Source organism: Sminthopsis crassicaudata, chromosome 3, assembly GCF_048593235.1.
Source record: "Sminthopsis crassicaudata isolate SCR6 chromosome 3, ASM4859323v1, whole genome shotgun sequence".
Lineage (NCBI taxonomy): Eukaryota > Metazoa > Chordata > Mammalia > Dasyuromorphia > Dasyuridae > Sminthopsis > Sminthopsis crassicaudata.
In genome coordinates, this window is record NC_133619.1 from 148877781 (window position 1) to 148905669 (window position 27889).

General features: G+C 33.0%; 1 protein-coding gene across 3 annotated transcripts in view; it reads right to left on the reverse strand.

The window, feature by feature from the left end:
- The window catches only part of UGGT2 (UDP-glucose glycoprotein glucosyltransferase 2), a 197451-nt gene that overhangs the window by 159534 nt on the left and 10028 nt on the right, over window positions 1-27889 (reverse strand). For 2 of the 3 annotated variants that reach the window (XM_074299372.1, XM_074299373.1), the window contains exons 2-4: window positions 25229-25311; window positions 8477-8607; window positions 7037-7149 (exon numbers count right to left, since the gene is read on the reverse strand). In XM_074299372.1, coding sequence (XP_074155473.1) covers window positions 7037-7149; window positions 8477-8607; window positions 25229-25311 — 327 coding nt within the window. Of the gene's footprint in view, window positions 1-7036; window positions 7150-8476; window positions 8608-8843; window positions 9089-25228; window positions 25312-27889 lie in introns of those variants that run through there. The other variant, XM_074299374.1, reaches the window with a different exon arrangement.

The following is a 27889-nucleotide window of genomic DNA, read 5'->3' on the forward strand; positions in this document are numbered from 1 at the left end:
TTTTTTTTTTTTACCAAATTCTTCTTCTAGAACTTTCATGTCATTTGTAAAATATTTAACTTTTTAAATTTCTACTTTATCTCTTCCATGATTTCTGGTTGATTTTATGCTCCAGTTGTGTTTTGTTTGCAGATATTTTGACTTCACTTTTCTTCTGGGTTTGTCATCATAATAGCTATCATAATGGTGAGGTTCTTTTTTTTTTGTTTGTTTTCTCACTTTTAGGTCTATTTTTTTTTTAAATTTCAGAGTCGAGTCTAAACATTACCAGAAGAAAAAAGTCTGGGTAATTTCTTGGGGCACTGAGTTTTGCATTATTCTAGGAACTCAAGGACAGTCCAGATTGGGGATTTGTAACATCTCATACTTCAAAAATAGTCTGATCTGGGGCAAAGTCTAATAAATTGTTCACTTGATCCAAGTTCTAAAAATTGCTGAGTTGGGTTTTGGTCTGAGCAATAGAAGACTGATTCTGGATGCAGTCCTTGTAAGCCAGTTGGGAAGTTCTACCAGAAGAGAAAGAAAGAATTGTAAACTTCCTTTTGTTTTGAGATTCCCTGTTTTTGTTCTGTTGGCTTAACACTGGGCCAAAAACTAGTCCTTGGAATGCCCCTGTATTTGTTGTAAAAAAAAAAATCTGGAAAACTAGAGGGAGATTCCATACTACTGGCTGGAAAAGTGACTGACTTTTCCTTGGATTTACCAATGAGTCACAAGCATTTTCTGTAGGCATTTTCTTAGCCTTATAAAAGATACGAATGGACAGTTATATCACAGGGAATGAAAAATAGCCCTACTATATGTCAAATGTATATTGTTGCTGCTCTTACTCCAGGTAGAAAAGCATTTCCAAAAGTTACGCTGTTGCATTATAAGGATGATATCTTAGGATGCTCACCTGAGGAGCAAATGTTAGAGGCATGTCTACAAAAGACCATAGAAACACTAAAGAACTACAAATTGCATATAACTCCAGAAAAAAAATTCAAAGGCACACTCCTTTTCACTATTTATGAAGTATATCCTAAGGTGCTTATAGTACAAAAGCTTTTTTAAGAACAGAGAAGCTATACATGAACTGATGCTGAGTGAAATGAGCAGGACCAGGAAATAGTTGTATACTTCAACAACAATACTATATGATGATCAATTCTGATGGATGTGGCCATTTTCAACAATGAGATGAACTAAATCAGTTCCAATAGAGCAATAATGAACTGAACCAGCTACATCCAGCAAAAGAACTCTAGATGATTATGAACTACTACATAGAATTCCCAATCCCTCTATCCACCTGCATTTTGGATTTCCTTCACAGGCTAATTGTACACTATTTCAAAGTCCAATTCTTTTTGTATAGCAAAACAATTGTTGGACATGTGTATGTGTGTATGTATATATATATATATATATGTATATTTGGCAATTGTCAATGTTGTAAAATTATCCATGCATATATCTGATAAATAAAAACTATTAAAATATAAAAATAAAAATAAAATTTTTTTAAAAAGAACAGAGAAGCTAAACGCCTTAAATGACTTTAATAAATTGATAGGAGATATCCAATGGATGCGTACAGTGTTAGGCTTGACTATCTATCAATTGCAACCATTATATGACATTTTAAAGGGAGACAATGCAATAAACTCACCAGAAGCTCAAGAGGCTCTGAAAGAGGTTGAACTGGCTTTATCCAATGTGGTTGAAAGAATCATTCAAAACCCCTTGGAAATATCAGTTTTTGCTACAAAAAAAAGGCACCCACAGCAGTCCTTCATCAAAAAGAACGTGTGACAGAGTGGGTGAACCTCCCAGCACAACCAGGACAAAGTCTTACTCCTTACCCAGTGCTTGTGGTTAGAATCTTATTAAAGGCCATTAAGCGAGGAGTAAATTATCTGGGATAAAAGGCAGATAGCCTTCTAACCATGTTAGCCAATACTCCTTTATTTCAGGCAGTCCAAAAATTTCATTTTAAATATCATCAGGATGCTCCAGCTTTATGTTTGCAATTTGGGATTAAAAAAAGAAGAAGCTAGGAGCAAAGTAAAAGGCTGTACAGCTTGTCTTCCTTTTCACACTCCTATGCTCCCTGCAGGGAAGAACCCTCGTGGTTTGAGATCCAATGAAATTTAGCAAATGGGTGTGATCCACTATAAATCTTTTGGTTGTTTGTCTTTTATCCACGATGTAGTAGACACCTTTTCAGGATTTACTTTTGCAATACCAGCAACAAAAGAGACAGCCTGAATGGTCACTGAATTCTTTATACAAGCTTTTGCAATTATGATTGTGCCACAAACAATAAAAAACAGATAATGGATTTACATATATTTCTAAATATTTTGTACACTTTTGCACACAGTATCAGATTTTATACACCACTGGCAGACCTTTTAATCCTCAAGGACAGGCAATAGTAGAGAGAAGAAACAGAGATATCAAGATGTTCCTTTAAAAACAAAAGAAAGGGGGAGCCAAAAGTAACCCTAGAGAACTTTTAAATTTAGCTCTCTATACTATTAATTTTTTGATATTTGACAAAGATGTACTGGCTCTGGTAGACAGGTTTTATAACTCACCAGAAGGTCAGTGTCCAGTGTGAGCAGCTCCACTATCTTTAGATAATTGCCAGGTGATGTGGAGAGATCTAAAAAGTGATGAATGGAAGGGACCAGAAAGCTTAACTGCTTGGGGGAGAGGTTTTGCTTAGATATCTATAGATGAGTGTCAATGAGCCATATTCACCTTGTTCATCAGAGAGAGATGGAAAAGACCCAAGAAACATTAGATGGTTCCATCGCTGACTGTGTCCACCACTGAAAGAACGTGGCAGTTATGGTAAATGCCTCATGAATATAAAAAATTGTTAATGAGACTGTAGGACTTCAAAACCAGCAGGAATCATTGGATTCCCTGACATATGAAGTAATGGACAATAAATTTAAATTTTTTTTAATTTTTAAAAATTTTTTAAAAAAATTTTATTATAGCTTTTTGTTTACAAGATATATGCATGGGTAATTTTTCAACACTGATCCTTGCAAAACCTTCTGTTCCAACTTTTCCCCTCCTTCCCCCCACCCCCTCCTCTATATGGCAGGTAGACCAATACATGTTAAATATGTTAAAGTATTTTATCTTTTGGAAGCTCTGGTTTTTGACTATAAAGTTCCTGGGGGTTTTCATTCTCAGATTTTTTTCAGGAAGTGAATGGTGGATTCTTTATATTTCTATTTTACCCTTTGGTTCAAAGAAATATGAACAGTTTTTTTTTAAGTGTTCTTGAAATAGGAAGTCTAGGATTGATTTTTGTTAATGGCAGACACTCTAATGATTTTTAATATTTTCTCCATGATCTGTCTTACAAATCAGTTATTTTAGCTGTGAGGTGTTATAAATTTCTTCTTTTCCCCTAAGCCTTTTGACTTTGTTTTAATTTTTCTGGTTGTCTCATGTAGTCATTGACTTCTATGATTTTGACTCTGCCCAGTTGACCTGAATTTTTCTTTCTTTTTTTTTTTTTTTTCTTTTTTTTTCTTTAGAATTTTTTTCCCACAGTATGTATGCATGAGTAATTTTTTTTATAATATTATCCCTTGTATTCATTTTTCCAAATTATCCCCCCCTCCCTCCACCCCCTTCCCCCGATGACAGGCAATCCCATACATTTTACATGTGTTACAATATAACCTAGATACAATATATGTGTGTAAATACCATTTTCTTGTTGCACATTAAGTATTAGATTCCGAAGGTATAAGTAAAGTAACCTGGGTAGATAGACAGTAATGCTAACAATTTACATTCACTTCCCAGTGTTCCTTCTCTGGGTGTAGTTGTTTCTGTCCATCATTGATCAACTGGAAGTGAGTTGGATCTTCTTTATGTTGAAGATATCCACTTCCATCAGAATACATCCTCATACAGTATTGTTGTTGAAGTGTATAGTGATCTTCTGGTTCTGTTCATTTCACTCAGCATCAGTTGATGTAAGTCTCTCCAAGCCTCTCTGTATTCCTCCTGCTTGACCTGAATTTTTCAAAGCAGTTAGGCACTTTCTTAGTATCTCCTAACTTATCCTAGGCATTAGCTCCCTATTAGTCATGTTTATCTAGTCATTTCCACTCTAAAGGTCATTCTCCTGCATAAAGAAAACACAAGCAAAATTAAATCAAAGTTCTTTGTCTTCTCTTCTTCTCTGTTTATTCTTATCCCTGCCAAAAATACAAGCTAACCCTTTTTGAAGATTCCTTTCTCTTCCAATGTAACAAAAACAAATAAAATCAATCTGTAACAACCAACCACTCTTTTTGTTGTCCTTAGGTATCTTTTTCAGCCTTAATTCATTCTAGGATTCTGCATTCCTGATATTCTTTTAAATAGGATTGTGCTATCTGGCCTTACTACTATCTCTTGTACATTTCTTGTTTAAATTGGTCTCTTCAAACAAAATGGATTTTTTCCCCTCATTGGAATAATTTTCCTTTGTGTCTTCAGATTTTTTCTGAAGCAACTTTCATCCTTTGTGGACTAATTTTCCTGTAGCATTTTACTCCAAAGGAATAAAATCTTTCCTCTGAACCCTTTTAAATCTGCTTTCCCAAAATAAAAAAATTGTGTCTGACTATGCCCAGGTTTCATCTCTCTTATCACAGACTCTAGGGCTAAGTTGGTTACTTTTCCCTACATTTCTCACTTGTACCCCAGCCAGGGATGGAAAGATAAGGAGGACCCATTAGTGAGAATTAAATCCTCAAGATGATTTCCCTTTGTTGGCTCCCCCACACTTCTAAAGATGAAATTATTACTAACAAATAATAGAGTCATTAGTTGCACTATTAAGGATGGGAGAGAAGAAAAGAGAGAGAGTGAGAGTAAGAAAGGTAGGAGTATGAAAAGTGAGAAATAAAGGGCAAGAATGCCCTTCAATAGAGGTTTGACATACTCATGCATTAGAATTAGAGCCTGTGCACTGATTTAGCCCTTCTGCAAAACAATTTGGAACAATAACTCAGGAGACACTAAAAAAGGTAAAAGGTAAAAGAAAAAGGAAATAAACCAAATGAACAAATGTCAAAATACCTCTTTTTATCATACTAAGAACTATAAACAATATGGTTCCTCATCAATTTGGGCAAATTGTGAACAAATTATGGCACATGAATGTAATGGAAGATTATTTTACTTATAAAAAATGGCAAATATCAGGGATTAAGAGAAACAGTGAAACTTCTAACATGTGACAGGGCAGAGTGAACAGGGTCAGGAGAGCAACTTATACAATGGACAAAATGGCATAAAGGAAAACAACATCTAAGATTTTAAAACTCTTATCCATGCAGTCACTAATCTTTATTTAGAAGATTAGTAATGAGCTATGCATCCCACTTCTTGGTAGAATGTTTTAGAAGTACAGAATGAAGAAATAACATTTTTAGTCATGTCAATTTATTCTGCTTCACTATATATTTATGCTACAATGTAAAACCTTTATGGTGGAGGAATAAAAGGAGAGGACATAAGTTGATGAATAGTAATAATGATGCCCCCCAAAAAAGGTGAGAATAAATGTCAATGGAATTTTTAAAAGTATACAATAGAGAGTAGAAGAAAGCTCAGAAGGGATACAGAGAAGGATAGTTTTTTAAACTATGTTTTAAAATTAAATATACAATTAAAAAAAAACAAGCTGTACACAAGAGACCACAATTTCAAATATAACTTTGTTCTTTTATATTCAAATTTCAATATTTTAAAATTCATTATAAAAACCAAAACAATAGAAATAAATGGACAGAACTGAAAAGAGTACATTTAAAGACCATAAACCTGTTAGTATTGTTAACATTAACACTGTCTGCCTAATCCACATTTCATATGCTACTAGTTGGACTGAACCCCACAACATCATAACAGATATTACATATATATCATTGAAAAGGGATCAACTTGATAATTCACATAGTAAAATAAAGTGTATGAAAAATGCATATTGTGAAGACCTTACAATGTAAAATTGGAATAAAATAATGTTACCTTTTAACTCTTGCACTCACTACCTTCTCAATCTATTTTCCTAATTTTCTTTGCCCCCTCACTGACATTTTAGATATTCATTTGGACAATTATTTATGCCTAGATTTGAAAATGAAGAAGAAATCATGGTTCAGATTTACCAAATTTATATTTGACTATTTACATTAATGTAATTACAATTACACAGATTCATCTTTTTAAAATATCTATATTCTCTTGGTGATATGAAATGTTTGCAAATCATGGAATACAATAATTTTGGAAGAATGAAAATTTTAAATGACCTAAATAATAATGGAAACATAGACCCTGGCTGTACCGCAGCTAGTCCATATATTACCAACAATTATATATATATATATATATATATATATGAGAAGTGGTATAAAATATTTCAAGAATACATATACATTTATAAATATATAATATAAAATAAGTGAGATGTTTATTCATCAAAAAGATGAGGATGCATGAAATATTAAAAGAGCTAGAATAAGAACTAAACACAATGGGCAGATCATTCCAGTTTATAGAAATATATGTGAAAAAATTACACAGACTTGAGAAGGCAATTTAATTCAATGAAATATTTGACTATAATAAGGAGATCACAGATCAAAATAAACACAAGTACAGAATAAACAACTCCTGAGGATAATGGAATGCTCCTTTTCACTTATTAACATTTTGTTCATTTCTCAATTTCTTTTTATAATAGGTACTTAAATAATCAATGTTGAATGTTATATTCATGACAAACAAATTTCTATTTTTAGATTTTCATAAATATTTGTATTTTGAACTAAAATGAATAACAAAATTAGTCATAAAAACTCCAAAATATTTTATGGCAGTATTAGAAATAAGATGAGTAATTTTAAAAAGCTTATATATTAGAACTGAAAATATCTAGGAAACCATACAATAAGAAGGGTTATATTGTGATAATATTTTCTTTATGAACTTCTTTTTCTATAGATATAAATTTCATTACCTCACAGTAGCCTTCTTCAGAAGCTTTTTAATCTCCTTAGTTTTACAGGTGGACTCCTTATGGATAACCACAAATGCACTGCAATCTTCTGGAGGTAGTTCATCAGCAGCAATCTAACATTACAAAGATTATGCTTAACTAGGAAGATTTCATTGCAATCCATTTTAAAATTAATATCCTTATTTGATTAAAATAAATCAACTACCATAAACCATTGTTCTAATTAAAATAAAAACTTTTAAAAATCAGAATATTTTCAATTTTGTTTTTGGCTGGAGAAAAACTATAACAAGATCAACTTTATTTCCAGGAAATACTAAATTCAAATTTTACATTAAAAGTTTATAAATTTTCAGAAGGTAATACAACATTCTTTTTATGTGCAAACATTTCCCCTTATTATATGCTATAAAGTACTCTGAATCGTATGATCTCTTGTGCCTCTGGGAGAAGGAGCACTTGAATTTGCTGGGGCCCTTTGACCTAATGCCTATAGGGCTGCTTTTCATGGTTTTGCATTCACTTGTGCACATGTTGCATATCTGTTGATGATGCTGATTATCATACTATCTATTTGGGGATAAAATAGTGGTCACAGAGGAGGGTGGGTCATTTTTTTTTCACTTAAATAGGTTAGCTGATGTAGATGCTATACCCATATCCTCCTCAATGCCTCTGGTACAAAAACTGTCACAAGTTCAAGTCTCATTGGAGCCTCCGAAAATGTTATGACAAGATACAGATGTGAGGAAGAGTCTGATATAATTTTAAGTGGATAATTTATTGAAGTTTTCAGCTGCTGGGGAAAAAATCTAAATCAAGCAGTTCTGAACAGAAGGAAGTGGGGGTTTATAAAGGCTAAAATCATTAAGGGGAGAGGGTTCCATAGCATAAGGGGAATAACAAAAGCAAGGAGAGTGAAGGTTATATTTCTTAATGCTAGGTGGAGAAAAAAAGAGATGGCATAGTGACCAAAAGTTTTGGCAAACCTAGGCAAGACATGCTGAAATGTCAAGATGTACTCAAGCTTAACAAATAGATGTGTTTACAAGATAACGATTATTTCAGGAGCAGGCTTTCCACAACATTTTCATAACCTTGAGACAAAAAGGCACCAGCTTACAGATGTTAAAAATATTTCAAGTGTTGCATGTTCTAGGAAATACTAATCTTGCAACCATGAGAAGTTCCAAAAGGTCTCAGAAGTTTCAAGTACTCCTCCCAGAAGCAAAGGTATCACAGGATTCCGAGTACTTCAGTTACATCTGCCAAATTATATGCACATGTGTATACAGATGCACACACTCACACCCCTACACCACTGAAATAGCACCTCATACATTACCTATTTTTAATTTTTAAATGTGTGGTTTACAAAGACAATGTTATCAGTAGGCCATAATAACTAATGAGGGCTTCTATGCAAATATAGGTACATACCTGTTGAAACATTTGAATAGTTGGTGAGTATGCTCTTATAGATAAGGCAAATTTTAAGAGATTGATCTGCAAATTGTTTAAAAATTGTCCTGCTTTTTTCAAGATTAAGTTGTAATATGAGTATTCTGAGTCTGTAAAAAAAATAAAGATAGGGAAAGAAGAAATTTAGTATTATATATCCAACAGCTTTTCACCTCCACTTTCCTAAGGCAGGAAATTAACCTATCATTGTCAAATAATTTTATATTTCAATGTGGAATACCTACAATATGAGAAGGATGGAGAGTCAGAAAATCAAGATCCTTTTTTTTAAAACTAAACTTCACATATTATCACAAGAATGAAGCTTACTAGAATAAACACACACCTATAATCTGTGGTTTCTAAACCTGCTTGCAGAGTCTATCTGGAAGTTTCAGTCCCTTCTAAGGCTGTCCAATAGATCTCTACTGTCATGACCAGACTTCTTGAGCAGCTGTAGATAAGAAATCAAAGCCTGAGATGGTTATTAAGCAAGAGGATGCATTATACATATGCTCTCACACATCAATACAAAAGTGGAGATCACACAAAATATGGATCATGGTAATATTTTATTCAATAAAAATAATTTGTAAATACTCTCAGATTGTAAAGGTCACTGGGAGAATTCATAGAAGAATATAATTCAATTACTTAATATTTACAGAGTCCTGACAAAACACAAGGCACTGTAAAGAATTCAAAGTTGAATTATAAATACATGGTCATGACTATCAAAGAATTTACAATCAAATGGAGGAGTATCATTTTAAAAAAAAGACCACTTATAGAAATATAAAATAAGACCATGAGAGGACAACAAATTTAACTAAGGAGATAAGAATGGTAGGTATGAAACACTTAGTTCAGACTTGACATATACATACTTACAAGTGGGGGGTGGGGCAGAAGCTTTGTCAAAGGATACAGAAATCCTAATAAAAAATCCAGTAAAAAAATTGTGGATTGGAAAGAGAATAGAAAAATCAAGACATGCTCTGGTCTCAAAAAGTCACTCTTTACTTAGAGGAGCTAACATGTAAAAGGAAGTTTATCTACTATATAAAAAAAATCCTAGAACTAAAAATTATGTATTGAATGTTTTTTTAATTAAAAATCAATCTGTTTTATTTTATTTCTCAAGTTTATGTGCATGATAAACTCTAGAATTTATTACCTTTCATATTGAATGAGGGCAAGGAAATGTTTGCTTAAAGTCAAGAGGTTATAGGAACAAAAAGGGGAGGCAACTCATTGTCTAAATTCCAAATATAGATACAATATCATTAAAATTCAGAGAAGGGAAAGATATGTAGCTGAAACAATATTGAAAGAACTTAAATTCACAAATAGATAAACTTGGTACAATCACAACCCATGCTGGTGCATTCTGGGCAATTCTTTTTCATGTCTTCCTATATGTTTGCCACAGAGAGTTCACTGAAAGTAATGGAAGCTTTCCTTGATTTCTATGGATATCATATAATAATTAATCTTTATATAATGCTCTAAAGTTGGCCAAGCATTTTATAAATTTTTTTTTAAAAAGAAACCAATATTTATTATTCATCAGAATTTTTCCAACCCTATTAGAGCATCTGGAAAAAAAATTAAGTGGTATTTTCTACCCATTCAGTAGCCTGAGCAGTAGGAATAGCAGACCAGACATCAGGAGCCAAATGAGTACTCCAATCTTCTGTGCTAAATGGGCACAGATGGCACCTGTACTACCTTGGACAATCAGCCTCCATTTGAGTAGCTATAAATTCTTGGGCAAGTGCAGTCCATTCATCTTGAAATCTTTGTCACTAGTGAATTTTAACCTTTTCACTGTGCTTATTGCATGCTTTAGGAGGCCAGAGAAAGGCTCAAATAGAATTTGAAGTTAAATTGGAAACTCAAACTGTGAATGAGCTTTGACATCTTTGTCCTTTGTATATGCTCATGGTTATTGGTGTAGGAGGGAATGGATTAGTCTAATGAAAGTCATGAGAGTTAAGCCCTCGATCCGTGAAAACTAGCTCAAAGTTACTTATAAAATAAATGAATTGAATTTTGTTTGCCCTTCTTTCTCTCTCTTTTCAACCAGGATATATAGGTTTTCGTATTTCAAGTTTTATTCATGAATTTCTTTTCTTTTCCTTTTCTAAGATGTACTAATTTACCATGGAATCATTTCTACAGAGAGATATATGGTGCCCACTACATAAATTAAGAAGGTTAGGAGAATATGATCAATTCTTCTTTTAAAAAATAATTCATTCAGATAGTGTCATTTTTTACTTCATGTTTTGGAGAATCTTACATTTATGAAATGCTCCAGTAGGGCTAGAAAGGCCTTAACACATCATCTGTAATAATACATCCAATGTTTCTTAAAATCCTCTTTGAAGTACTAAAGATATGCAAAGCTTTTAGAAAGTCTAAATAAAGTACAATCTCATATCACCTTCTGTCAAGATATTTGCCCTTGAAAAAGTCTAGTAGATTAAGATTTCCCTAATGAGTGATATCAAATATATTTTTGAATTCTAAAGTCTTGATCACCTTCCACAATATCCTTATCAAAGAGTTTGAATCATGCCCTAATCACATTCATAATGTATATAAATTATTGTGAATTTCCCTTAATTATATCTAACCACCATAAATGTCTAATTTTTTAAAAACCTCATAATTTCTGACTATACCATTTTTGAGATAGAAAAGTTCCTTAAGTTTACTATTTGCTATATAAAGTATTACCTTACCATAACATAGAAAATTTTTCTTTAAAGATGCAAGCATTGTCCTTTTGTTCCTAGTACTCTAGGATTTGTGAGGCAAAGTACTTGGATTTCTTCTTCCTATGCTGTAATTGGTATTATTGCTCCATTAGTACAGTGACTGGAAAATAACATTTACTCAAACTGTGCATACCCTTTGATCCAGCAGTATTTCTACTGAGCTTATATCCCCAAGAGATCTTAAAGGAAAGAAAGGGACCCATATGTGCAAGAATGTTTGTGGCAACCCTTTTTGTAGTGACAAGAAACTGGAAACTGCGTGGTGTCCATCAGTTGGAGAATGGCTGAATGAGTTACAGTATATGAATGTTATGGAATATTATTGTTCTATAAGAAGCAATCAGCAGGATGATTTCAGAGAAGCTTGGGGAGACTTACATGAACTGATGCTAAGTGAAATGAACAGAACCAGAAGATAATTGCACACAACAACAGCAAGATTATACAATGATCAGTTCTGATGGATGTAGCTCTTCTCAACAATGAGAGGACTCAGGCCAGTTCCAATGATCTTATGAGAGCAATTTATACCCAGAGAGAGGTCTGTGAGAACTGAATGTGTACCACAACATAGCATTTTCATTTCTTTTGTTGCTGTTAGCTTGAATTTTATTTTTTCTCATTTTTTCCTTTTTTGATTTGATTTTTCTTGTGCAGCAGGATAATTGTATAAATATGTATGCCTATATTGGATTTACATATATTTTACCATGTTTAACACAAAAAAGAAAATAACAGATACTATTTATGTTTAAATGAATATTTAGGTTTCTTGATTCAAGGGAACTAAAGTGATATCACTTTTAAAAAGAAACCAAAAAGGACTAGGAATTCTCAAGCATAAGGATGCATTAAGATTAGGAATTTCCCAACAAGCCAAGTACAGGAGAAGACATAAGATGCATAAGTTGTAAATGCCTTCTAGGCAGGGATTACATTATAGCTTTCTTTTGACTATAGCCAAGCCACTAGAACTATCTCACAGAGCTAATATGAAAATTAAATGGAATAACTTTTTAAACTTTAAAATGGCATATAAATTTTAGTTATTATTATTTTGACACAAACTGCTCCAACACTGCAAAGAATCCCATAGTTATTCAGCAAAGACTTAATATTTGATTCAGTGTCTGATGAGATTATTCATGGATCATATTTTACTTTGGGAAATGTGGTAAAGAAGTAAAGCATAGGATAAAAAACAGTATTGTTTGTATCTATATATAAGGCAAATGTATGTGTATATTAGGCATACACTTTCTATAAAACATTTATTTTTACAATTAACTTGTCTCAGGAGGAAATTTTCCTCACAGCAAAGGTCCAAGATGGAATGGGCTGCCACTCCACCAAGGGAAAGATATCCCTTCTTTGGAGGATTTTAAATAATGACTGGATGACCACTTGTTAAGTTTGGCATAGTTTGTTAAGGGCTATGTCTAAGAAAAGGGGCAGGTCAATTCTCTGAGAGCCTCCACAGCTGTGAATCATAACATCTGAAGGTGTTGCAGGGAAGCATTTACTAATACAGATGTTGCTGGTGGCTTGGGAATGAAATAAATTGAAGGCAGGAAGAGGAGAGAACTTCTCAGTGGAGAGGTCAGAGAATAGCAACTGCCTCTTAGTTTCCTTTTATCGTCATCATCCTCTCACATGAAGAGATTCATTCTACAGGTCTGAGTTAGACCTCCATCAGCCACTGGCAGGTAGCTCCCATATCACAACAATAGTTAACATTCCTTTCATGTATTCACTGGTCTATAGAGTTCCATAGCTCCCTTTCAACTCTTCAACTATGAATTTCTGTAACTTGAAATCATTATCTTCTATATAAGATATTTTCCCTTTTATTTATCCCACAACCCTCTCTAGAATGTGAATGTTCCCAGTTTTAAAATTCTACTTTTGCAATGAAGTCCAGATCTACATCTTTCATGATTTAATAAAGTCTAAAAACATCAGTTCTCAAATAATCCTTTTTCAGATTTTCTAAAGTACTTAAAATTAATAACCTTGATAACTAAAATTTTTTAACCCCTTTCAGTTCTCTAATATCTTTTTAAAGGTCAGAAAGATGAGATTGACTAGGAAAGACTTTAATCAATTGGGTAAAAAAGATCTGGATCTTGTCAGCCTTGTTATTACAGCAAATTACTTTGACAAATTACAGATCTGATATGAATGATAAATATTTTTCATTATCTCTAAAAAATCTTTATATCTCAGGGTGAATCTAATGGGTTGATGCCATTAATTTTTTTCTTTTTTTATTAAAGTTTTTTATTTCCAAAAGATGCATAGGTAATTTTTCAACATTGATCCTTGCAAAGACTTCTGTTCCAAATTATCCCCTCCTACCTCTAACCCAGACGGCAGGTAGTCAAATACATGTTAAATATGTTAAAATAAAGAAAACAAAATGCAAGCAAACAACAGAAAGAGTGAGAATGTTATATTGTGATCCACACTCAATTCCCACAGAACTCTCTCTGAGAATAAATGGCTCTCTTCATCATTGAACAGTTGGAATTGGTTTGAATCATCTCATTGTTAAGGAGAGTCACATCCATTAGAACTGATCATCATATAGTCTTTAATGATGTCCTGGTTCTGCTCATTTCACTTAGCATCAATTGATGTAAGTCTCTCCAGGCCTCTACGAAATCATTCTGCTGGTTGTTTCTTACATAACAATAACATTCTGTAACATCCATGTACCATAACTTATTCAGCCTTTTTCCAATTGATGGGCATCCATTCTGACTGTATTTATTCCCGGAGTCTTTTACATTTTAAAATTTTCTGTCATGTGGAAAATACTGTTCCATACCCAAAAATATTAGGGGGTTCTAAAAAAAGCCTTTGCAAAAGGGGGTGATCCAATAACAAACTATGAGGGAAATCAAAACAAAATGTATAAATAAGATTTATCCAAGGATGTTTGGAATTTCCAGAATGGGAACAAGAAGAGGAAAACCTATATTAAACTTAATCTGTTTTAGCCTAGAGTTCTTAGGGAAAGCCCTATGATATTATAGGTTACCTTTTATCAGGAAAAACAACCACCACCACGACTGTAGGATATTCTAAGTTTAGATGTAGCAGTGAATTAGAGAATTAGGAAACAGTATGACATAGTAGATAAAGTGCTAGACTTGAATTCAAATTTTACTTTAGATGCATACTAGCTAGGCCATCGACAAATTATTAACCTTAGCCTCAGTTTGCTTTCTCACTCACTTACTTGTACTACCTTCTTTATAGTGTTTTTGTATAAGGAGCACTTTGTAAGTCACAAATGTGAATTATTTTTACTCATTCATCAAATATTAAGTCTTTAATGTTATTTTTTCCAATACCTTTTTTGATGATTCCTTTTAGTTTGTCGTCTATTTGAGCTGAAGCAGTAGCATACTGAACTGACAATTAAAGGAATTAATTTATAACTACTGTCAAGATCTAGCTTGGATTCTGATAACTTAAGAGACATCATATAATAAACATGTATTTGTCTGTGTATGTATACACATATACATATATGTACATATATACACATATGTATATATATATATATATATATATATATGCTGGATGATTTCTTACATTTGACTACAGAGAAACTCCACTAGCCAATTTTTTGTAAACTTACAGATTTATGAGTTCTTTCTATAGTTCATCCACATCAATTTATTATTATTGTCCACTACCCAGAAAAAGGATTACTTACTTAGATCCAAAGAGATGGCAATTTCACCATGTATTTTTTTCAGTTGTAGTCAAACCCACTAAAAATCATATATCTGGATAACGATTTCTATTTATTCTGAACTCTCCTTTCCCTTTAACCTATAATCATTTATTTTTTAATATTTTATTTTTTATTATACCTTTTTACTAACAAGATATATGCATAGGTAATTTTTCAGCATTGACAATTGCAAAACCTTTTGTTCCAACTTTTCCCCTCCTTCCCCCTACCCCTTCCTTCATATGGCAGGTTGACCAATACATGTTAAATATGTTAAAGTTAAATACAATATATGTATACATGTCCAAACAGTTATTTTGCTGTTCAAAAAGAATCGGACTTTGAAATTAGCCTGTGAAGGAAATAAAAAATGCAGGTGGACAAAAATAGAGAGATTGGGAATTCTATGTAGTGGTTCATAGTCATCTCCCAGAATTCTTTCGCTGAGTGTAGCTGATTCAGTTCATTACTGCTCTTTTGGAACTGATTTGGTTCATCTCATTGTTGAAAATGGCCACATCCATCAGAATTGATCATCATATAGTATTGTTGTTGAAGTATACAACGATCTCCTGGTCCTGCTCATTTCACTCAGCATCAGTTCATGTAAGTCTCTCCAGGCCTTTCTGAAATCATCCTGTTGGTCATTTCTTACAGAACAATAATATTCTATACTATTCATATACCACAATTTATTCAGCCATTCTCCAATTGATGGGCATCCATGTAGTTTCCAGTTTCTTGCCACCACAAAGAGTGCTGCCACAAACATTCTTGCACATACAAGTCCCTTTCCCTTCTTTAAAATCTTTTTGAGATATAAGCCCAGTAGAAACACTGATGGATCAAAGAGTATGCACAGTTTGATAACTTTTTGAGCATAGTTCCAAATCATTCTCCAGAATGGCTGGATGTATTCACATTTCCACCAACAATGTATCAATGTCCCTGTTTTCCCACATCCCCTCCAACATTGTGCATTATCTTTCCCTGTCATTCTAGCCAATCTGACAGGTGCATAGTGAACCTATAGTAATTTAATTCAAGGCTACTACTCTATCTTAGATTTCCTCACCCTTTGGATGATTACATCTACTTCTAAACTAAGATCACCCTTGTTGATACTTGTTTTTGCCCCTATTTCCAAGGACAAAGAACATTGATTAAAAATGTTAAATTAATAATTGGGAAATTTTTTTGCATCAATTTCCCCGATAAATCCTCATTTCTTAAATATAGAGGGAACTGAGCCAAATGTATAAAAAATAAGAGCCATTCCCTGTTAGGTTCTAAGTGCTAATGAGATAACGAGATATTAGGTTCTTCTAAGTCAGTACTTGACAATTCTCTAGTTCCGGCCTTTACAGGGAGTTTTACTTGTGAATTCCTGGGGAAGAGCTTGCATGCTTGCATGAGATTTGAGTTGACACAGCAGATCTCCTCCCAGAGAGTGATCGACAGCTTCTGGAGAAAACAGCACATTACAATTCCCCATCTGATAAATTAACAATAGCCATATGGGGAGGAGGGAAATAGTATTGAAAAACTAAATGCAAATTAAAACAATTCTGAGATATTACCTTACACTTATCAGATTGGCTAACATGACAGCTAAGGAAAATCACAAAAGCTGGAGGGGATTTGGAAATATTGGCACACTAATTCACTGTTGGTGGAGTAAATAGTCCAACCATTCTGGAGAACAATTTCAAACTATATCTAATGGGCTTTAATTTTTTCAATGCCACTATTTTATCTATATCCCAAAGAAATCAAAGAAGGAGAAAATGACCTATTTACACAAAGTACTTATATAAGCTCTTTTTTGTGGTGACAGAGAATTGTAAATTGAGGGGATGCTTATCAATTGGGGAATGACTGAACAAATTGTGGTATATGATTATATTAGAATATAATTGTGCTATAAAGAATTATGAACAGGATGTATTTCAGAAAACCTTAGAAGTCCTATATGAACTGATACAAAGTAAAGTGAGTAGAACTAGAAAAAATGTATACAGTAATAGCAATATTGTTAAGAATGATTAACTGTGAAAGACTTAGCTATCTGATTGACAACAATCCAAGATAATTCCAGAAGACCCATGATGAAAATGCTATCCATCTTTAGAGAGAGAAGTTATGAACTCTGAGTGAAGATTAAAGCACATTTTTTTTACTTTTGTGTTTTTTTTGTGTATTTACTTTTCAAACATTGCTGATATGGAAATAAGTTTTGTATGACTTCACAAGTACAATCAATATCATATTGCTTGCCTTCTCTATAGAAGCTTCAGAGGTGTGGGAAGGAAGAAGAGACTTTGAAACTAAACTTTATAAAGATAACTTAAAATTTTTCCATATAATTGGAAAATATTTAATAAAATAAAATTTAAAATATTTAAAAAGGGTGTTAAATCATACTGCCTCGGCCCAATACAGAATTTGTTAGTTTTAACTTGGTCTTTATTGTACTTTGCAATGTTTTACTCATCTTTTAAACATAAATCTGGAACTTTATTCTTTTTCTGAGACCTTAATTTCTCATCCCTACTATGCTTCCTACTTTACTGGAAAATTTTCATTTTTGAACTTATTTATCTAGCCTCATATCCTTCCCTCCTATTTCAGAGGAAAAGAAGTCTTTCTTAAAGTTAACTCCATGTGATGTACTCTTCATTAACTCTCAAAGTTGAAAGGGATCTTAGAGGTCATCTAAATTACTAAATCCCCTCTATATACGTAGGTACGAGTTTCAAAGTGCTTTCTGGAGACAACTGGGTGGTACAATAGATAGAGATAGTGGACCTGGAGTCAATAAGACCTGAATTCAAATCCGGATATTTACTGACTGTCATCCTGGGCAAATTTACCTCTCTCAATTGTTACTACTACTACTACTACTACTACTACTACTACTACTACTACTACTACTACTACTACTACTACTACTACTACTACTATTACTACTATAACTCAACTGTAAAAGGGGATACAACATGTTCCTCATTGGGTTGTAAGGATCAAATGAGATAATATTTGTGAAGCACTTAGCACAGTACTTGGCAGAAAACACGTAAATGTTTATTTCTTTCCTTCTTCATGACTTCCTATGATGTTCCATAGGGCAAACCTACATAAAGCAGCCCCAAATGCAGGCAGAGGCTCTGCCATAAATATGATCAGATACTAATAAATAAAAGTGAGACAAGAATTCCTAGTTTTATTTTTGTTTTCAGTTTGAAATATTTATGAAATACTGATTATTGCTTTCATTGTTGCCAAGAAATTGAATGTTAACAAAATATTAATTTAACTTTTTCAATCCTGGTTCTTACTTTTCTACATCAAATCTTTGTATTACTCAATATTTTATCAATCAATGAGCCAACCAGTCAATTAATAAACATTTATTAAACACTATGCTCAAGGTTCTTTCTTATTTTCCACCTCTTACATGATCTTCCTAGTTACCCTATAAGGTTGGTATGGCAGAAAATTTAGACAATAGGAAATGAAAGCCAGGGGGGAAAATAAAAAGTGACTAACAATATTGCATAGTGAGTGAATGACTAAGAACTAGGAATAGGACTCTTATCTCCTAATTAGTCATGAGCTCTTTCTGAACTTATTGTTTGGACTTTTAGAGAGAAAGAACTTTAAATTTCAACTTGATTAAAGCAAAGATCTATCTGAGCTGTTAATACACATTAATATAAATTCAGAGAAATCAGAAGTTATACAAGTTGTCTCCCTTCAAAATGAGATAGGGGCACACTCTTCTTTTTTTTTAACTCTTTTCTAACTACTGATGAAGAATCACAGGTCTTTACCCTTTTAAAATTTCTTTTAGGTCACTATGACCACCCTTTTACTGAAACATTATTATTCCTTCAAGCATAACCTTAACTGCTTTGTTCATTCTAATTTAAAAGTCATTCCAGACTTGCTTCTTTTAGAAGATCATTACACAGTCTAATAGGTCTCACTATGGGCATTTTTCTTTTGACTCCTTCTGCTCAATTAGATCCTATTATTTCTACTCTGATTTATAAAAACTGGGTGCTTATTATACTTCCTTGGGAAGCATTTACAAATTAAAGAAACAATCAACTCACAATTACATTCTGGCAACTCTAGCCATAAAAAGAAAGATGCCTATCCATTTAGCACAGTACTTAAAAGTGCTTTCATTATAAACAAAAACTATTTATCCTCTAGGTTCTACAGGTAACATGGCTACTAAACAGAAAGTTGATTTTTCAATAAATAAGGAAGCGATTGATTAAATGTGTCTTTTGATACTCAAACTATTTTGCCCCTGGAAAAATCATTTAACCTCTCAGAGACTGTTTCTTCATCAGAAAAATAAAAATAACTTTGCCTCAGATTTCTTGTGAGGGTCAAAGAAAATAAAATATTATATGCAAAGTGCTTTGTAAACTTTAAAGTGTCACATTTTAGCTCTTCCTTATGAAAATAGATTCCTTGTTAATAAGCTTTTTCATGCTAAAGCATTAATATCTTGAGGATCAAAGAAGATGAATTGTATATGAAGAGTGTTGTAAACTTAAAAGTAACATATAAATGCCAATTCTTCTGTTATTAAAAGACTACCTTGCTAATAAACCTCATCATCTTATAGCATCAATAGTGTGCTTGAAATAACTATCAAACATGATAAATTATCCTTTTAAAAATTTTTGCCAGAAAAATACATTTTATTTTCTGTATTTTTTTTAAAAAGTACTCCGGTGATCTGTTAATTAATTTATGCCCTTTCTCCTGACTGTCTCGTGAGAAATTATTTTTCCTACCCAGTCTCATAGTCCTTTGTACTCCTCTCATGCACTTAAATAATCTATGCACATACTTGATCTTCCTGTATTATAAAATCCTCATTTACTGAAACCAAATTTTTTTTATATCTCCCCTCCTTGCAATATGCCCAGATTAATATTTTGCACAAGTTGGTGTTTTTTTGAATGAATTTCTTTAAGCTATGTCTGAAGAATGTTTAGTTTCTTTCCCCCTCTCAAACTTCAAATCAACACCTACAAATATAATTGTAGATCTTTTTCAAATTTTTATTTGGATAGAGTTTGATTTCAAATCAAAACAGATGAAATATACTAGTTAAAATGTGCCAGCTGCTCATTAGATTGGAGTCCATAATATTTGAGACTGTATAAAAAGTAATTTAAAATCCAAATAATATTTGGGTTCCCCCTTTGCAACTGCCCCATTTCAATTTTTCCAGGGCTTGCCCTTCATGCTGTTCTTTTGTCTTTCCCTTTGTAAAACTCATTTCTCATGGATTTTTCCTAAACCAGAAAGACACTAAATCAGGTGTAAACTAGATTAAATCCAAGAGAAGAAGTTCCTACACAGCAGAGCTAGTACTTACGAATACATATCTTCCATTAGCTATCTATAATATCTGAGGAAATGGCTGCCTAAGAATAGACCACAAGCTAGTCTAAGAGTATGTCTGTGATATCACAATATCCCAACAGACTGATACACATACACACATACACTTCCAATAAATTTTTAATAACTGAGATGTTTTCCCCAAAAACTATCTAGAGATTTGAACAGATGTATATTTAGAATAATATTATATCTTTTCATATATACACATGTACATGTATATATTTGGATAAGAATATACACACATTCATTATTCTTGTGCAAATATCTACATGTGCAAGTGTACATAGAATGTTCATAATACATGTGTATGAAATTCATCTAGAATGTGACCACAAGTCCCTAAATCAGATGAGTATACCATTTTCTTTTCTTTTCTTTCTTTTTTTTTTTTTTTCTGAGGCTGGGGTTAAGTGACTTGCCCAGGGCGACACAGCTAGGAAGTGTTAAGTGTCGCAGACTACATTTGAACTCGGGTCCTCCTGAATTCAAGGCTGGTACTGTATTCAGTGCGCCACCTAGCTGCCCCGAGTATACCATTTTCATTAAATGTTCTCAGTACCCTGATATAACTAGTCATGAAAGCAAATTAGTATTTATAGGCTACCATAAAAATAAAAATGTTTATGTGTGACAAGGATTTATCAGTTTAGAAAAATTCTGCAAAAAATATAGATCTCAAACTTTGAATACCAATATGAGCCTTTGATTCTATACTGTTGTTAATCTTCACATCAATTTCAAGTATCCCCATAAAACTTTTGACTGGACTTGGGGAGAGCTTCACTTCAAGCATTCATCTTAGCAATATAAGGATGCCTACTGCAATTTAACATTTCAATGTTTCAGTACTGATCAATCAAAGCTATGTACTGAGCGCAAATGACTACAGTATGCTTCTCTATTCTGTTATTTTCTGTTGACAAGACAGGTGTCATGAGTCTTCCAAAGCTGTATAGGCTAAATAATAGCACAACACTGAGTCTTAAGGCATCAACATAACCATAACATTTTGACAGATGAGGGAAAATGCCATTCAGTTCTAGAAAAGGAATAGAATCATTAAATCTCAAAACTATGATAATAACTTCCATAGTACTAAAAATATGATAGCAGAAAATTACCTTCTGAATTTAGAATATAAAAATATTGCTAATCATAATATTTGGACAAGAGTTATAAAAGTATTTCTTAAATAAGCATAAAGACCAAAGACACCTAAAAAAATCCAAAACTAAAATGAAGCCAGAAATTCTAGGAAATATTCTACTGTCACAGAAATAATTTGTAAAACAAGCTCAGTTTGCTGTTGTCAATCTGTTTGTGGCAAACCTTATTTTTGTATTGTCATAGTTTAAAAACACAGCCTGGATGTAATGTTCTAGCAATAGTTTGATCACTAAATATAATAGTCAATGAAAATTATATATCAAAAGTTAGGATTTAGAATTAGAGTTCAGTCAGTGTCTCTGAGAGAAATTAGTAGGGTCAATGTGATTAAAGCATCCTATTAACGACCCATGCAACTAAAGTAGTTCTTAATCTGGTATCTATGAACTTGCATTTTAAAAAGGTGATAACTCTACTAATATAATTTGTTTACTTTGTAATCTTATATTATATATATATATGTATATGTATATACACATATCTATATATGTATATCTATCTATCTGTTCTATTTTCTGCATTTTATATTCCAGAAAATGCTGTTCTAGAGAAGGGAGCAATATATCTCACCAGACAGGCAAAAGCTAAAACCAAAATGTTGCTTTACATTGGTGAGAAAAGGGGGTTCAGTCATGTATCCTTTTCTCCCCCTAATGAACACAAAGGTGAGAACAAAGTAGTTTGAAAACTTTAAAGCTTTATATAAATTATTATTACTTACTTATAACATGATTTCTTCTATATTCAGCCCTAACACATATGTAATTAGGTATAGTGCTTGGGTAATGATGCAAATACATTAAAACTTAAGCACTGGACTCCTGTGATATTATATTGATAAGTGGCTGCATTGAGATATAAGATATGCTAATCAAAGGGGTCATGAATCAGTACCTGGGACTTAAAAGACTGGGAAAAACTATTAACAGAATCTTTCACCTATGGTACCCTATAATGAATAGGCTAGGGATACATATGTAAGATATTAAATTTGGAAGACTTTGAAATGGAGTAAGAAAGTATATGAAGGTTAAAAAAAAGAGGAGAATAAGTTTCCAATTCAGTAATAGAATTTAAATAATCTTTTTGAATCAATATAAAGATATGAAAAATCACATCCTATATTCCCCCCTAACATAACAGTAAGAATATACTAACCAAGCAAAAAGCCACATTTTTCCTTTTTTATTGAAAGGAAAATATTTTAAGGAGCTTGTTTTATCACAGCAGGGAGCATGTGTTATATAAATATCATATCTCAAATAAAGTTTCCTAAGTACAAGTGATGGGGGTTGAGGTCCCTTTAAGATTCCTTTCTAATTGCCCAACTCATGGCTAACCTTGATTCACAAATCCTGATCAAAGGCACCCTTTGAATTTCCGGGCCCAGCCCCCACTATCAGCTCAGCTTCCCCCAGCCCTCACCTGATCTGAACTAACTGAAAAGCCCGCCAAGAACTTGGGGGGCACCGCCCATCATCTTCTAGGTATAAAAGAAACGAGCAGGAGCGCTCTCTTTACAGGAGCCCTCCAGACAACACATGGTATCCTACCGATCATGTAAGGGTTCCTGCCCGCCCAGCGGCAACCTCTGGCCCTGGTGTCTTTCTAACTGAGCTTTACTTCCAAATTTCTACAATAAACCTTTTATTTATTAATCTAGGTTTTCGGGTCTGAGAATTCATTTACAGGGGACACTGTGCCTCATGGGATTATCTTACTATCTATGCTCCGAGAAATGGGGTTCCCCCTTTCCTTTCCCTCATTACAAGTACTCTGTATATAGTTGACCCTTTATAAACACAGAATTTAAATTTTAGAAGATATAAGTAGTTAAGCTTATTTGTAAAGACAATAAATATTGCTTTACCTGACTCTTTTCAAACACCAGTGCTAAAATTGTTATTACTAGCCATATCTATTTTCTTTTTAAAGACTTACTTCATAGACTCATATAATTATAGAATTCCAATTAAATAAGACTTAAGGTCATACTTCATTAAAAAAAAATAGGAATAGATATTATCTAGCATTTAAGTTATCCTTACAACTAAACAAAATTTCCTTGTAACATAGTCAATATAATACCCTTATCCCTCTTGTAATCTTTGTAGACAAAAAAAAAAAAAAAAGAACATGATCATCTAATAAACCTTTATGTCCTTGAGACATAATTTTAATCTTTAAGTTATCCAACTATAAATTTCTTTAATTAACCCTTACTTGTGAATTTTTTTCCCATATTTGTAGAAATAACAGTGGATTTGGGGTCAAAATACCTGAGTTCTGCTGTGTAATTGAAGAGGGAGAAAAGCAGACAGCCCAGTATGTAAATGACTAACAAAACCTTACATCCTCCACAGAAAAATTCCTTTCTTATACAAACTTACAGTCTCAGGAGAAACTCCTTTGTTATACAAACTTCTCCATATCCTACAGAAGCAGAAAAGTCTTATGAGATACAAATCCTGTTGTATTATCCTGTTGTGTATAAAATAAAGATCTCAACCTTTGCCTCCTTGCAATATGGGAGATATTGCCGCCAAGACATCTTGGTGTTCTTTTCCTAATCAATAAAGTCTTTCTTGTTACAGCTTTGAGTAGGTGAATTCTTTCACCACGAATCTGGCCTTGGCACTTTGGAGGGAGGAGGGGAGAGAGAGACAGACAGAGAAAGAACCACAGACCCATCCTTGCCCAGAATACGACTCTCTTCACAACTCTGTGATCGCTGGAGATAAGTCACTTTTCCATTTTATCATGTATAAAGTGAGAAGATAATATTCTACTAATTACTAAGGTTTTCTATTGATTTAAGTCATATGGTTTAATTTTATTGACCAAACCCTATGAGGGTAGGGATTCTCTGGCAATTCAAAAATATCTCAAAAAATCCAGAGTCCATAAATTCTTTGGAATTTATAGTTAAAAAGTTACCTGGACTACCAAACACAACTAATCCAGGGTACAAAGTAAATATAGGTTAGAAAAAGAGCTTGAACTCAGGTCTTCCAGACTCTGAAACCAACTCTACTGAAAAGATAATAGTATAATTTCTCCATTGATATAGGAGCAAAAATTATTACACTTTATAGACGATGAAATAAAAACATAAAAATTAGCAGCTTTTTTTAAAAGCAAGTATTCAGGGCTCTGACCATGATATTATTCTATCTTCTCATAAAAACTGGCAAAGAGTAGAGCTGTTCAGGAAATAAAAGTACAATACAAGCTAGCATAAAAAGAGTAAATTTTCCAAATAAAACAGGACTTAATATTTGATTGTTATATAGATTGTGATCAATGCAATAGCATTTTTGTATGATAAAATTAAAATTAAATATTTAAAAATTAATATATTGTATAAAGATTTGTGAAATGTTTATCTCACAACCCTGTGTAGTAGTTGTTGCTGTGAATATTGGTTTTAAGAATTTAGATATAATCATGTAGAAAAATCTTTTTTAGAATAAAAACATTTAACTCTTACATTTATATAGTCTTATAAGTGTTACGCTAATTTACAGTTTCAGTCATGAAAATTATTTCACAATTTCTACATATCTGACAGGTTAAAACATGCACATTTCTTACCTCCTTGCTTGTATATTGTTAATTCTCGTATTGTTTCCAGGAACTGCCAAAACTTCTCATTACTTTCTTCTGCCATAAATTCACTATATTGAAAAAACAAGTTGTCTGTAAGTAAATTTGATAATTACATGTGTGCTAAGCATATTACAAGGGTGTTCTTTTTTTTTTTTTTAATGCTTTTATTTTATTTTTTCTCAATTATAATTATGATGCTTTATGATGCCATTGGGGGTTTTCTTGGCAAAGATAGTGGAATGGTTTGCCATTTCTTTATTTATTTCCTTTTACAGATGAGGAAACTGAGAAAAACTGGGTTGCCCCTGGTCACCCAGCTATTGAGGTTAAGTTAGAGTCTAGATCTTCCTAACTCTAGGCCTGTTACTCTATCCACTGCATCACCTAGACTCTATAGTAGGTTGCTTTAAAAAGTTTATTGATAGGCCGAGCGAATATAATAAAGATGACAATACTCCCCAAACTAATCTATTTATTTAGTGCTATACCAATCAGACTCCCAAGAAACTATTTTAATGACCTAGAAAAAATAACAACAAAATTCATATGGAAGAATAAAAGGTCGAGAATTGCAAGGGAACTAATGAAAAAAAAGTCAGAGGAAGGTGGTCTAAGTGTACCTGATCTAAAGCTATATTATATAGCAGCAGTCACAAAAACTATTTGGTACTGGCTAAGAAATAGAACGGTAGATCAGTGGAACAGATTAGATACAAAGGACAAAAAAGGGTGCATCTATAGCAATCTAATCTTTGACAAACCCAAAGATTCCAACTTCAGGGACAAAAATTCATTATTCGGAAGAAACTGTTGGGAAAACTGGAAATTAGTATGGCAGAAATTAGATATGGACCCACACTTAACACCATATACCAAGATAAGATCAAAATGGGTCCATGATTTAGGCATAAAGAGGGAGATAATAAATAGATTAGAGGAACAGAGGATAGTCTACCTCTCAGACCTGTGGAGGAGGAAGGAATTTATGACCAGAGGAGAACTAGAGATCATTATTGATCACAAAATAGAAGATTTTGATTACATCAAACTAAAAAGTTTCTGTACAAACAATACTAATGCAAACAAGATTAGAAGGGAAGTAACAAATTGGGAAAATATTTTTAAAAGGAAAGGTTCTGACAAAGGTCTCATTTCCAAAATATATAGAGAACTGACCCTGATTTATAGGAAACCAAACCATTCTCCAATTGATAAATGGTCAAGGGATATGAACAGACAATTCTCAGATGATGAAATTGAAACTATTTCCACTCATATGAAAGTGTTCCAAATCACTATTGATCAGAGAAATGCAAATTAGGACAACTCTGAGATACCACTATACACCTGTCAGATTGGCTAAGATGACAGGAACAAATAATGATGAATGTTGGAGGGGATGTGGGAAAACTGGGACACTGATACATTGTTGGTGGAGTTGTGAAAGAATCCAGCCATTCTGGAGAGCAATTTGGAACTATGCCCAAAAAGTTGTCAAACTGTGCATACCCTTTGACCCAGCATTGCTGTTATTGGGATTATATCCCAAAGAAATACTAAAGAGTGGAAAGGGACCTGTATGTGCCAAAATGTTTGTGGCAGCTCTTTTTGTTGTAGCTAGAAACTGGAAGATGAATGGATGTCCATCAATTGGGGAATGGTTGGGTAAATTGTGGTATATGAAGGTTATGGAATATTATTGCTCTGTAAGAAATGACCAGCAGGAGGAATACAGAGAGGCTTGGAGAGACTTACATCAACTGTTGCTGAGTGAAATGAATAGAACCAGAAGATCACTATACACTTCAACAACAATACTGTATGAGGATGTATTCTGATGGAAGTGGAAATCTTCAACATAAAGAAGATCCAACTCACTTCCAGTTGATCAATGATGGACAGAAATAACTATACCCAGAGAAGGAACACTGGGAAGCGAATGTAAATTGTTAGCACTACTGTCTATGTATCCAGGTTACTTATACCTTCGGAAGCTAATAATTAATGTGCAACAAGAAAATGGTATTTACACACATATATTGTATCTAGGTTATATTGTAACACATGTAAAATGTATGGGATTACCTGCCATCAGAGGGAGGGAGTAGAGGGAGGGAGGGGATAATTTGGAAAAATGAATAAAAAAAAAAGTTTATTGATTGAAGGACCAAATGAAATGGAGTTCTCAACACACAAAAAGATTAGAAACTCCCAATTTAGAATAAAGACAAAAAACCCCAAAGAAATGGCTAAAGTCAAATAGCTTTCCTTATTTGCAAAGCAGAAGGAAACAAATGTGGATACTTACTTGAAACAACACCTGTGATGCCAGAAAAAAATGCATTTAAAATTACTTTTAGCTTTTTCTTTATTATTAGACAAAGAAAGGTAGGGTTCAATTTTAAATGTTATCATGCAAAATGCTGTGAAATACCATTAAGATAATGATGTTAAACTAAATCAGTTCCAATAGAGCAGTAATAAACTGAACCAGCTACACCCAGCAAAAGAACTATGGGAGATGACTATGAACCACTACATAGAATTCCCAATCCCTCTAATTTTGTCCGCCTGCATTTCACAGGCTAATTGGACACTATTTCAAAGACTAATTCTTTTTGTTCAGCAAAACAACTGTTTGGTCAT